A 12,092-nucleotide genomic window follows, 5' to 3' on the forward strand; every position below is an offset into this window, starting at 1 on the left:
CGTCCCGCTCCGCCGCCGCTGAGGCAAAGCGACAACCGCCCGCTGCCACTTTCGGAGGGCCGCTACGGGGAGGCGGGGGCTGGCGCGTCACGTGACGCTGGGCGCTGCCCTGTGGCGGGAGGGGAGAGGGAGAGAGACGCGCGCGCGCGCGCCGCCCGTTAGGAGGTGCCAGGGGAGGGGGGAGCCACAACAGCCCTCCCCCGTCACGTGACGCGGCGACCGGGCGGGCGGGCGGGCGGGCAGGCTTCTCACGTGACCCGCCATGGAGGAGGCGGCGGCGGGGAGGGCGCGCGGCCGCCTCCTCTCGCCGGCCCGCCCCGCCCCCCCCCGCCCGCGCCCTGCGCTCCCGAGTCGGTAGCGGCGCAGCCCGGGTCCGCGGCGCCGAGCGGCCGGCGGGGAGGCCATGGACTGAGCGGCACCATGGGCGCCAAGGAGTCCCGCATCGGCTTCCTCAGCTACGACGAGGCCCTGCGAAGGGGTGAGGGTGGTGTTTGGGGGGGGGGGATGTGCGGGGCGAGCCGCGGTGGGGCGGGGAGGGGGCGCGGCGGGGCGGCTGCGGGAGGGGGGCCCGCTCTGCCCCTGTCAGCGGGCGGCGTGAGGCGGCTCCTCGCACCACCATGGCAGACCCGGCGCGGAGGCACTTGCGCCGTTCCTCCACCTCAGGCTCCTTCCCCGCCCCCTTCCTCCCCTCCCCTTATTTATTTATTTATCTCCCCTGCCTCAGCCATGGGGCCTGGGCAGGATCTTCCTTTCCCGGCCGCCTTCACGCCTTGGCAACGGTCGCCGGTGGCCCTCGGCGGTGCCGTCCCGCAGCCGGCCCGCGAGGGAAGGGAAGGGACGGAGGGAGGCAGGCGACGGGCCGAGGCACCCGGCGGGCGCTGGTAGCTCAGACCCTCCCGCCGTCTCGCAGCCCTCGGCTCTGCCGTCCCCCGCCGCTTGCCGGCTCTCCCGGCCACCCTGGAAAACGGCGTTGGGAAATCCTGCCATCCCGGGGCGCCGGTGGGTGCCGCGCTGCTCCTCGCCGCGCTCCTGTTACCTCACGGCTCTCCCATACCTGCCGGCACCTCATGTTTACCTACTGCTGCCCGCGATAGGGAGCACGCATCGGGCATCTCAGAGCTGGAAGATGGATGTAGCTTGAGTGGTTTATTATGTATGTTGCCGGTTTAATCCGTTTCTAGATGCCTCCTTGAATTTAAAGAGGAACTAATGAAGGGAAAACATAAACAAGCTGAATGCCTGCAGCTGCAGGGCTCCAAGGCGACAGGCAAGCTAAACCCTATCAGCTACCTTGCCTAGAACTGACATCCAAGTCCAAGGACAAAGAGGGACAGTAATTTTCAGCAGTAAAGGGTTCGCAGGGAGGATAGGCGTTTATTTTAATAGTTGTTGCTCAATTGTTCATTCGTGTGATGTAGCTCAGTTAAAGCAGTTAACCTGTTTGATATTTAAAGCATTGATAACATTTGTAGTTAGTTACAAACTAGTATATGGCTGCCGTTTTTATGTCTACTTAAATCTGAGAAGCACGCAATGATTGATATGGGAAAAGTGTGAGGAGATATTGAGTGTTCATTGAAGGAGAAGCAAATAAATGTGAAATGGACTTTAAAGTCTTTTTAAACTAAATGTTTATTTTTTATGGAGAATTCTCTGAGAGATGCCATGTCAGATGGGAAATGGAGTAACGTACTGCGAAGCAGAAAAAACAAATGTAGGATGCAAACTCCCTTTCCTTGCAGATTTTAAACTTAACAGCCTTGAAGAATTTCACTTCTAGTGAAAGTATAGAAAGTCTTTAAAAGCACGGGTGTATGTATTTTTTAGAGGAACCGGAGCTATGAATGTAGCTTGGTAGAGGTATGAAGTTGAATGTAACAGGAAGTGTTTGAAATAAGCTCTGTGGTGGAAAATACCTTCATTTGGTCAAGGTGTATATTCCAAAGGTCATAAATAAGAAAAATCAAATGTTTTGAATTTTATAGTTAGGTTTAAACTCTCATTCTGCTTTGATCTGGATGTTTCATTATGAAAAGTTTACTTGACATAAAACTAATATTGGTTTTTTTTTTTCTGAAGTTATGAGGTTGATTTTTAGAAAGTTACTTAAAATTATTTCTTCCACAGTGAATGGAATATTTTTCTTTGATGTTATTCTATCCGTATGAGGCATTTAATACTGTTTTTCTGTAGGAGAACAGAAAGGTTGTTTTAGGCTCTCTAATATAAATTGATGTTTTGCTAAATAACTACGTTGTTTACTTAACCAGTGAATCACTGTATGTATAAAATGGGCTAGTTATCAAAACATTATTTGTTAGGCCTTTCTTACTTGCACAGAACCATGCTTGGTACTTGTGGTGTTAGAGCGGACACAAACAGCCTTCGTGGATAAACATAAAGATATTTGGCTTTCTTTTGTTAATGTTTATGCCCAGTTAGATCCACCTTCTGTAACGTTGTGTCCTGGCCGTTAGATGCTCAGAAAGCTTTTTATGAGGTCATGTTGTACAAATTCTTCAACTGTGAATTCCTCACATGTAATCAGTAGTGGTTAACTGGACCTGTAGAACTGTGCGCTTTCAGAATGTTGTGGTCATAGTTTTGAGTTTTGCTAATTTTAAGTTTGGTTGTTCAGAATGCCTGGAAGAATGCAGTGAGTGCTGCTGGTTCTGTAAGCTTCAGAAAACAAGGCTGACTTTTAAGCTGTAAATGGCTGTGATTTGATTTATTGCAATTCCATTTTGGGAGTAACCAAAGGTTGTGAAGGTGAGGAAAGTTTCTGTGGTTAAATGCTCACAATATAAATAACCATAGCTAAAATATAACTTCTATTCAAGGAGATGAAAACATGAGAGCAGTCTTGTGTTAATGGCCTTTTTCACCCTTGAGCATGAGATGGTACTGCAGTTGTATATATTTTTTTCCTCCTTGCTGGCAGAGACAGCTCACTGCACTGGGGATGACGTGGCTGTGTGGATGGGTATGATGAAGTTGTCTTGTGTCCACCAGTGCAGGTCACACTGAGTCTCGTCAGTCTCCCTTTTTCCTTATGTTCTGTAAAATCTGAGTCCAGTTGCATAGTTTGGGAGTGAAAAGTAAGGGATGCTATTTTAGACATCTCTTCTCTCGTTATGAACACTGTCAGCTTATAGTCATCTTATTTATAGTAGCCAGAGGCACTACTTTTCCTGTTGCTGTAGAAAAGGTTTGGGTTCTGAACTTGTGGTGAGAGCTCTTCCTAACTGTTTAGACCTCCTCCTGAGTATGACTTCTTTGACAGGAGGTGAAATTCGTGGACAGGTCATTATAGGTGAAGTAAAAGAAGCGCTTCATTCCAAAACGGGCATGAGATTATTGGTTATTTTATCAAGCTTAAGTTTGTGATGGCATAAACTGGAAATGTGGCTCTTGAGCTTGTTGCCTTTTTTTCTTAGCTCTCAGCTCCAACAGCAGTTGTTTCCTAGGGCAGTGCCTCAGGTCAGCCAGACTTTCCTTTTTGTCTTGGTGCCTTTTCCAATGTGTGTCTCTGATTTGAGTCCTCATTCTTTCTGAGAACTGCTCAGTGTTAGGCCTTGCCTTCCACCAAGGAGGTAGCACTCTAAAGTCTGCCTTATCTTTTGCTTGTTCTGCTGGCAGCCTTGACACCCTGTTCCTTAAAGGGCTATGTTTAGACCAATAAAACTTTATAGAAGGAAGAAGTTGCTGTTACTGTTGTATTAGCTTCAGCACAGCAGCTTCTGAGCTGTGTTGTGTACAGAATATTTCAATAAGGATTCCCTAGGAGAGAGGTGGCTATGTGGTATTGATGGCCAATTTATTCCATATCCCTAAGGACTGCATTTTTCAGTGACTGTTAATGTGTTCTGCTTAAGGAACTTTCAGAATATAATCACAGACAGCATAAATTTATGAAGGTACTTGGAAATTAGGAGATTATAGAATCTATAGTCAGTGTTTCTGTGAATGCTACCTAAACCAGATATGTTAATTCACACCATTTTCGGTTTATGTATGGTAAATATTCAGTCAGGTAACGGCTTAAAAAGAAATGTCAGTGAATAATCATGGATCTGTCAAATTTGCACCAGAGAGGATGGTGAGGTTTTCTTTCTGCTTAAATCAAGGTAAAGAAGGGAGAACTGCCACAGTGTTGGTGTGCTCAGTGAGTATACTGTTTGGAGAGATGAGTGGCTGCAGATAGATCCATTTCATTGTGGTTTGTGTGCAGCGATCTCTGAGAAAAAGCAAAAAGAAAGAACAAAAATGGTGCCATCTTTTAAAAATGTACATTCAATTAAAGACTGACTAATACTGAGGGAAAACTTGCAGGTGTATCAATTTCACAGGATTTTCCTCTGGAGAGGTCATGAAATAGTCATTTGTGAAGACAGTTTTCTTTCATGTTTGTGCAATTGGAGAACATCAAGCCTGTCAAAGCAATGAAAACCTGCTTTCATCCAAAAAAAGGTTAGTTAGTGTGCTTCCCAGAAATGACTGATGTTCTATTGGGGGGCAGAGGATAAATCTGGCTGATGACCTTTTGTGTCTTGCTTGAGTTTGAAGAATAGCTACATTTGTTTTATTTAAATCAAGACGTATATATGTGGTGTCTGATCATTAACATTCTCAAGCGTACAGATATAATAAATCTGACAAAAGGATGATGGAGAACTTGTGCAAATATATAATCATTTATTTGAGGTTGTCTTAATCTCAACCTGGTGACAAAATCCATGGACTCAACCCTTGAGCCCAGAGAAAACCACTTTTTATTACTCCCGATTATGAAATTAACTTTTTGAATCCCAGATGATGTTTTTTAGGAAAAATGATCAGGAAACCAGTTTAATGGTTTATTCTTTTCTTTCTATATCCCGTGAAGGCAATTGTTCTACTTGCTTTTCCTTCACATCTGAAAAGCAGTGCTTGGATGCCATAGGCAGGTGAAGATACTTCAGGACACGTTGGTCTCTGTCAGCCACTTTTTTTTCTTCTAGCTCTCACAATGAATAGGATCCACTGTTGAGACAGTGTAGATTATACAGCAAGACTTATGTCAGCCAGTATTTGATGGCTTTAGGTCTCTGTCCTATAATTAAAGCAGGTATGAATGCATAGCTTCACGCTTCCTGTTTATAAATCTGTAGAGCTGCAAGTAGCTGCTCAAATTCACAGACCAGTAATTATTTCACAACTCTGGCATTCACTTCTGATACTTGTTTCAGGAGGATACCTCAGTAGTCTCTCTTGAGCATGTGCTGCAATGCACAAATGACTCGGGGAATTCTGCTTCCACAAACTGATGAAAAGAGGTTGCTGTAAGAGAAGAGATTATTTATCTGTAATTTTTCATCTGTTAAGTTGCAGTGACCACTTTCTCTTCTTTCACTTCAGGTTTCAAGTTCAGAGAAGTGTACTCAGTGGTTTTCAACCTCTTCATATAACTGCTCAAGTTATTTCCTATTGGAATGAGGAACATTTGTCTAGTGAACTTAAGTTAACTAACAGTAAGTTTCCTTTCCTGAGACGCCTTTTGTGGTCTTTAGAAGTTCTTTATGAAATACCAGTTGAAAACTTACAAATTGGAGGAAAATGTTGTCTTCTGCTTAGGCTTCTGTGAGTGCTGTGGTCCTGACGGAGCTGACTGCATGCTTTCTAGTAGGTTTTTAGTAATTCTAGTAATCTAGTAATTCTTAGGTGGTGGCCAAGTCCCTCTACTAAGTGGGGCAGTAGCTTGCTAAGTGCTCAAATGCTGTATGTGCAGCAATAAAAGGGGAGTTTAAGAATGTAGGTATCTCGTAAACAAGAAACAGTTGAGTATCTTAAAGTGAAAAGACCTCAAAACCTTTAAATATGGTTCAGTAAATTTTGGGAGTCCTCTGTTTTCTCACTTCAGCAGGTGAATTGTGTCTCTACATAACAGTAGTTTCATAGTATTAGATGCATTTTTGTCCTGTCAGCATGGTACTAGAGATTTGAATCAAAGTGATCAGGAAAGCTCCCAAATGAGTGTAAATATGTAATACTCCAGCCATGTTGGCTGGAAGTTAAAGGGTAAGCTGAGCAAATCCTGATTTTGAGTGTTAAACATAGAATCATAGAATAGTTAGGGTTGGAAAGGACCAAGTGAAAGATCATCCAGTTCCAACCCCCCTGCTGTGGGCAGGGACACCTCACACTAAACCATGCCACCCAAGGCCTCATCCAAGCTGGCCTTGAACATCTTGATAGAGGCTAAAAGTACACTATCAGGCTATTATATACACAATGTATTTTCTTCTATTGATGCAGACTAAAACGGAGTACTCAAAACATGTATTTGTTTTATAGATTATATGCCTGTGTATCTCATAGCTCATACAACTGTTGCTTGTCCTGGTTTATTTCTTGTATTTCAATCATTGAAGTCACTATTTTCACAGGCACCTCTTTCTAATCACTTTCTAGTTTTTATTCCTGGCTTTTTGTTTTTATTAAATACCCATACTGGTTTGAGTTCACTGTTGGCCCAGTTTCAAGCACAAGGTTGACTGGGTAACCTCCTGAGATTCTTTCCAACCAGATAGATTCTATGAAATATTTCTGTTCCTCTTGAATTTTGTAAAGCCTTGTTTTTGTGAAATACAACATTGGGGTCCTAAATCTACCTGACAGTGTTCTACAGAGAAAATAAAAGAAGACAAAAATAGAAACTAGGAAGCTTTTCAAAATGATGTGGAGCATCTCTAATGAAATATGAACCGGGGGGGGGGAGAAAGAGGGGACTGCTTGAGTCCTGTTGTACTTGACTTGTAACAGCATCAGACTTTCTGGCTGCTGGCACTGTGGCAGAAATGAGTAAAACAACCCTCAGCCCCTTTCTTCTGTTCGAAGGGAAGTCAGCCTACTGTCTCACTTCAGAAAATCAGTAAAGCATTCGGTTCCTTAGGACTTAAACAAAAATCACGGTCAAAAAATGGGCCTGTGAGGGGATGACAAGCTTTGTGAGAATAAAAAAGAACATATCATTAGCAAGTGATGTGATTAGGTGAGGCATGCTATGTCTATTTAATTCTATAAATCAAGATTATTATAAAACTTCTGCTTTGTGGTAGGGCTGATTATTATGTTTCTGTATTTGGAAAAAAACAACCCCAGATGTTACTAATGTCTGTAATTTAACAAAATATCTTCTGAAAGTTGAGGATATTTTTGGTTAGGTTGTGAATTTCTACATTGATTCTAGATAATTTGGTATATGGGAAGTGCCAAGTAGGTCTAATGAGTTGTATGTCCTCAAGCTCTTATGGCATCTGTATGACGTAGCTGCTAATTATTTTTAATATAATCCTGCTTTCTGGTTTTCATCCTGGAAGTTCCAAATACAGTGAGCATACGGAAAAGGGAGGGGAGGAGGGGATAGAGCAAGTATTGCATTTTCGAATACCATAACTGTTTTTGTCCACTGACTTAGTGCAAGGACTGTTGTAACCCAGAGCTACTCAGTTGGGGTTTCTAAGGCCTCCTGGGTTATTTAACAGTAGTCTATTAATTGTAAAGATTTGTTCAATGAGGAGCTGTGTGTCCACTTGAGTTCTGCAGGGCTGGATAGGTGCTATGTTCCTCCTAGGGTTGGGAGCTGTGGTCTTATTTTACTGTCACTGACTGAGGGAGTGCACCAAGAAATGCTTGGTGTCTCACTGTGGAACCTTGGAGTTGGGTACTTACGGACACCTGTGAAATGGTATTCTTCACTAGTATAAGAGTGAGACTTTTTCTGCCTGCCCTTGACTGGTAAGTTTTTGCCTTTGTGATGAGTCTGGTGTTTGCTGTGCACTCTGCTGTGCCCTTGGTATCTGTCAGTACTGAACTGTTTGGTGGTAACTTACAGAATTATTTTGAATAACATGTGGGACTTAGTGTTCAGTGGAGGCTACTCAGGAGCACGCAGCATATGATTTGAACTGCCCAACCTCTCTGCAGGTGAGCTCCAGTTGAGTGCTCTTAACTGCTAGCTGTGTTCTACAAGGGCATGCAGTGGAAAGTGAAGGCATACATGCAAGTCTTCAAGTTCTGCATGCGTGTTTTCAGAACTGCATTTTACAATCTAGTCTTTGATATTGTTCATAATAAAACTGATGACTTCCTAGTTAAAGCTTCTTTATAGGAAGAAAGTTCTGGAGGTTAATTCTAAGTAGTCTGAATTACTGTGAATGTCCATGTGATATTTTGCAGTATTGAAGAACTACAAAAAGCATCTTTAACATCTAATTTTCATATGAAAAAGCCATTTACATAATGAGACAATGAAGCCTTTGGGCAAAGATGAATGTAAAAGAAAAAGCCATTAAGGTAGATTCTGCCTAAGAGTTTGAAAGGGTCTAATTCACAAAACTTTGAATACTATGTTATTGCTAGCACTTACTGGAATAAAAATACCCTGCTTGCCTAAGGAGTGGCAAAATCCTAACGCACTTTCTCTTTTGTGATTTCTTCAGGGACATCTTGGTTTTGCTGGTGAGGACTGTGTCTGTATAGCTTTAGTGTTTTCAGCTTAGCTGTGCATAATACTTAGCATTTCTTTTTTACATATGAATTTTAACACCTCTGAAGTGTTTTTTTTAATGAGCTTGTGTTTACAGTTGAGGAGGAGTGGGTAATCCTTATAGGTAGGGATGCGTTTGGAAAGAGTGTATCTCTTTTAACTGCAGTTTTATGAAATTGGTGTAAAAGCTCTTCTGGATTCCTGATTCTTAATGAATACGAGCTGGGTGCAGATCTTGGTTTGAAACAACATGTGTCTGCATACAGTTTGTAGTGGTTCACCAAATCTGTTTAAAAACTGCTGCAGCCACAGCATTTTCCTGTGTAGACCAGTAAATCATTCACTATAATGATAATACAGAAAATCTCCTTCATGATTTCAGTGTACTACAGACACTGAAGCTGAGCTTTAGGAACTAGAGAAGTGTGTTTCTTGGTTAAATAATTAATAAGTTAGTATATTTTAGAAAAAAAAAAAAGGTAATTTTGTTATGATTTACAGCAAGGTTTTCATATAGTTTTGACGCAAAATAGGACACGCCTGAGAAAGGTTTGGACAAATAATAATCGAGACGGTTTGGAATGGCCAGGGTTTCTTTCCCATTGTATACATAACTGAAGTTAAAATGGTGCAAGTGCTGAAATAGTTACTTATGTGAACCTTTGCCGCCACTACAGTGATTAGCTATCACAGGTAGGGTGACTTAGCATATCCAGTGACATGCCATGATCTCTAGCGTGTTTACACCCTTCTCTCCCTTCTCCTTTTAGTCTACCTCAATTATAATGAGCCTCTCATATCACATGGAAACATGCTGATAAGACTAGAAGCTTATTGTGCTTGGCTTGTGATGAATTTGGGGCGAATAATGTTCTCTTTTCTGGAATGGTCTTCATAAGCTGCATAGGTTAATGCATTCACTAATGCATTAAGGTGCAATGCACTGAAAGCCATCCAGAGATTCTGGTACATGGATGCTGTTGAAACTAACAGGACAGCCCCTTACTCATAGTGGGTATCTCTGGACAAACTGGGGAGGTGGGCAGAAATACCATCTGGCTTTACACATTGCCATACACTTGTTTTTAAACAGCCAGTGAGACATCCTGTACTTTAAAAGGGATTTGAGTTCTCTTCTAGTCGTGTTCTCCACAGGTACATGCCATGAGCTACAAGGAAAGGCAGCATAGAACTAGTCTGGAGCGAGGCAGCCACATCAGTTGTCGGTGCCACACATGCTTCTAACTGGTAACTACAAAGGAAAACACAGTGATACCTTTCAGTGTCTTGTAAAACATTTATTTTGATGATTATTATAAAGAAGAAACCCTTTAGAGTTTCTCTTAGAGTCTGAATTAGACCAAGAAGTTATGAGAGGCAATGTCACCAGGCCAGAAGAAGGGATAATTGCATTCTGTGGAAAAATGTATTCTTCATTCTTTGACAATAAAACCTATTAAAGCCCTTTGGAATTCTTCCTCACAAGCCGTGTTTCTTATTCATTGTGTCTTGTCTTTTTGTGAGCTGGTCTTTCAGTTGTCATCTACTCATATGATTTAATTTCATGTCAAGTATTTAATATAGAATGGGTACTTATATTTCTTTTGTGTTTTGAATTGATATTCCTTATCTTAATTTATAGTGGTAGTGGAAATGCTCAGGTTTTGTCCTATGGCAGGCTGCTTTGGCAGCAAGTCATGAACTGAAATGCTTTAACAGGTATACGCTACTGTCTCAGTGGAACTCTACAACAAACAGTTGTCTTAAATGATTAATTTTACCACTTTAATTTGGATTTCTTTTTTCTTTTAAAATTCTGAAACCTTGAATGAAAAAAATGTGGGAGGAACTCAGAAACCTGAGCAGAGCAGGAGGTGCCAGATTTAATGGCTGTCGATGCAGAGAAAAAGAACTGAAAGTGTTGGGAGAGTAATTATGAGAACTTCAGTTTTGCAGATTGAATTTGTTCTAAAAATGAACCTGAATATGGTATCATGACTCTATTTTGGGCTGAAGAAGTACTTCCTTTCAATCCATGTTTCTCATTGTTAGGTGTTATCCAGAAGCAAAATCTAACTTTGCACTGGAAATTTCCCAGTCTTGTCAAGAAGGCTTTTGCCACTTTTTCCTTAACCATGTGATGCAGTTAAATCCTGGACTTTAGTTTAAAAGTTAGGAAAAGTGGATTTGTCCTTCACATAGCTGAAGCAGCATTGCTTTAAGAAGAAGCAGCAGTTAGTGCAGTCAGTGTAGCCTGCTCTGCCTTCTGTGGGGATGTGAACTAAGGTTGTTATCAGTGGAAAAATAATAGAACTCTTTCATCCCTGTTTTCCAGTCCTCCAGCTAACAGCATCATTTTTCGTTTCCTAAAGAATTAGAGCCACTCATTTTATCACTAACAAATTCCCCACTTTTTTGTGTTACCTGCAGTTCAGCATTGTCTTCTAGTCACCTTGCTTAAAGAATGGTTGTGTAACTATTTTGTGTAAACTAATCATTATTCTTTCAATAATGAGTAGATTGCAATGCAGACAGGTTAAAGGAGGAAGGAACCATAATATACACAAATTCTAATGTAGAGCACAGGCTAAATTTCTGCAGAAGTGTGAGTATTACAAGAATAGAAAACAAGAATATAACAAAATACAAGAATAAAAATCAGAATATAAAGTATTTCATAAACATCTCTTAATGCAAAAAGTTCATAGTTTATTATGTAGATGTACTGCTTCTAATAGAGGCTGTAATGTCCTTGAGAATATCTTGCGAGTCTCTTCAGGGATTCAAGGAGAGATTCCAACTGCTGATGCTGTGTAGCTCTTCAGTGTTAAGTTGTGCTGATACCTTTTCAAGTTTCTGTGAAACAGTGGACAGTGCGTTTATACGAAGCTCTGCAATTTGAGTCATCACATCAACCTAAGCTGGTCAGCAGCAGTAAAATGACTGGCAGGTTGTTTGCCAGGCGGCTGCTACATGGGGTATCTAAATAGGCTGGTTTATTCTTCTGAATGTAGGACCTTAGGAATAATAGTGTACATCTAATGATGAATGTTTCTAGAGACAAATTTTGTAACAGAGCACAGATATACTTAAAGCTGGTGTGGTGTTCTTCAGGATAGTGCTTCAAAATGTTAGTCCTTGGATGTTAGTGAAGATTTCTCTTAGTTGGAGGTGCAGCAGTGGGAATGGCGTTTGGAAATAATGATGCTGATTGTTTGCTGTTATCTGTTAAATAAATCTCTGATTCAGTTCTTGGTGTTCTACCGACCATGGAATAGGGTCCTGAAATGAACTACATGTTTTTGTTTTATTTCTTGTCCATATAGACTGCTGTCTCTATTTGTGATTCTGTGTTGAGTTGTAAGCCATTCACAGATTGTGCAGCAGAGTGGTGGTTATGTGTTTATAACAGTCTAACAGAAGACATTAATTTGTGACCTGACACAAAAATACTTCACATTGCATTTGTGTTTGAGATTATATAAACAACTGTATTGAGAATAGGAAGACTTGGAATACAGAGCCTTTTGTTGTCCATCAGCTGTGTGTGTATGTACATATGTGC

At 41.5% G+C, this 12,092-nt stretch overlaps 1 protein-coding gene across 4 annotated transcripts in view; it reads left to right on the forward strand.

The window, feature by feature from the left end:
- The first annotated feature begins 311 nt into the window (after window positions 1-311).
- USP32 (ubiquitin specific peptidase 32) overlaps window positions 312-12,092 on the forward strand; it is a 75,060-nt gene continuing 63,279 nt past the window's right edge. For 3 of the 4 annotated variants that reach the window (XR_013958095.1, XM_080630300.1, XM_080630301.1), the window contains exon 1: window positions 312-478. Coding sequence is in view for 2 of the 4 variants with exons in the window: in XM_080630300.1 (XP_080486426.1) it covers window positions 421-478 (58 nt within the window). In the remaining 2 variants the exon portion in view is untranslated. The remainder of the gene's footprint in view (window positions 479-12,092) is intronic. The other variant, XM_080630302.1, reaches the window with a different exon arrangement.

Source organism: Psittacula echo (genome assembly GCF_963264785.1).
Source record: "Psittacula echo genome assembly, chromosome: 15".
Taxonomy (NCBI): domain Eukaryota; kingdom Metazoa; phylum Chordata; class Aves; order Psittaciformes; family Psittacidae; genus Psittacula; species Psittacula echo.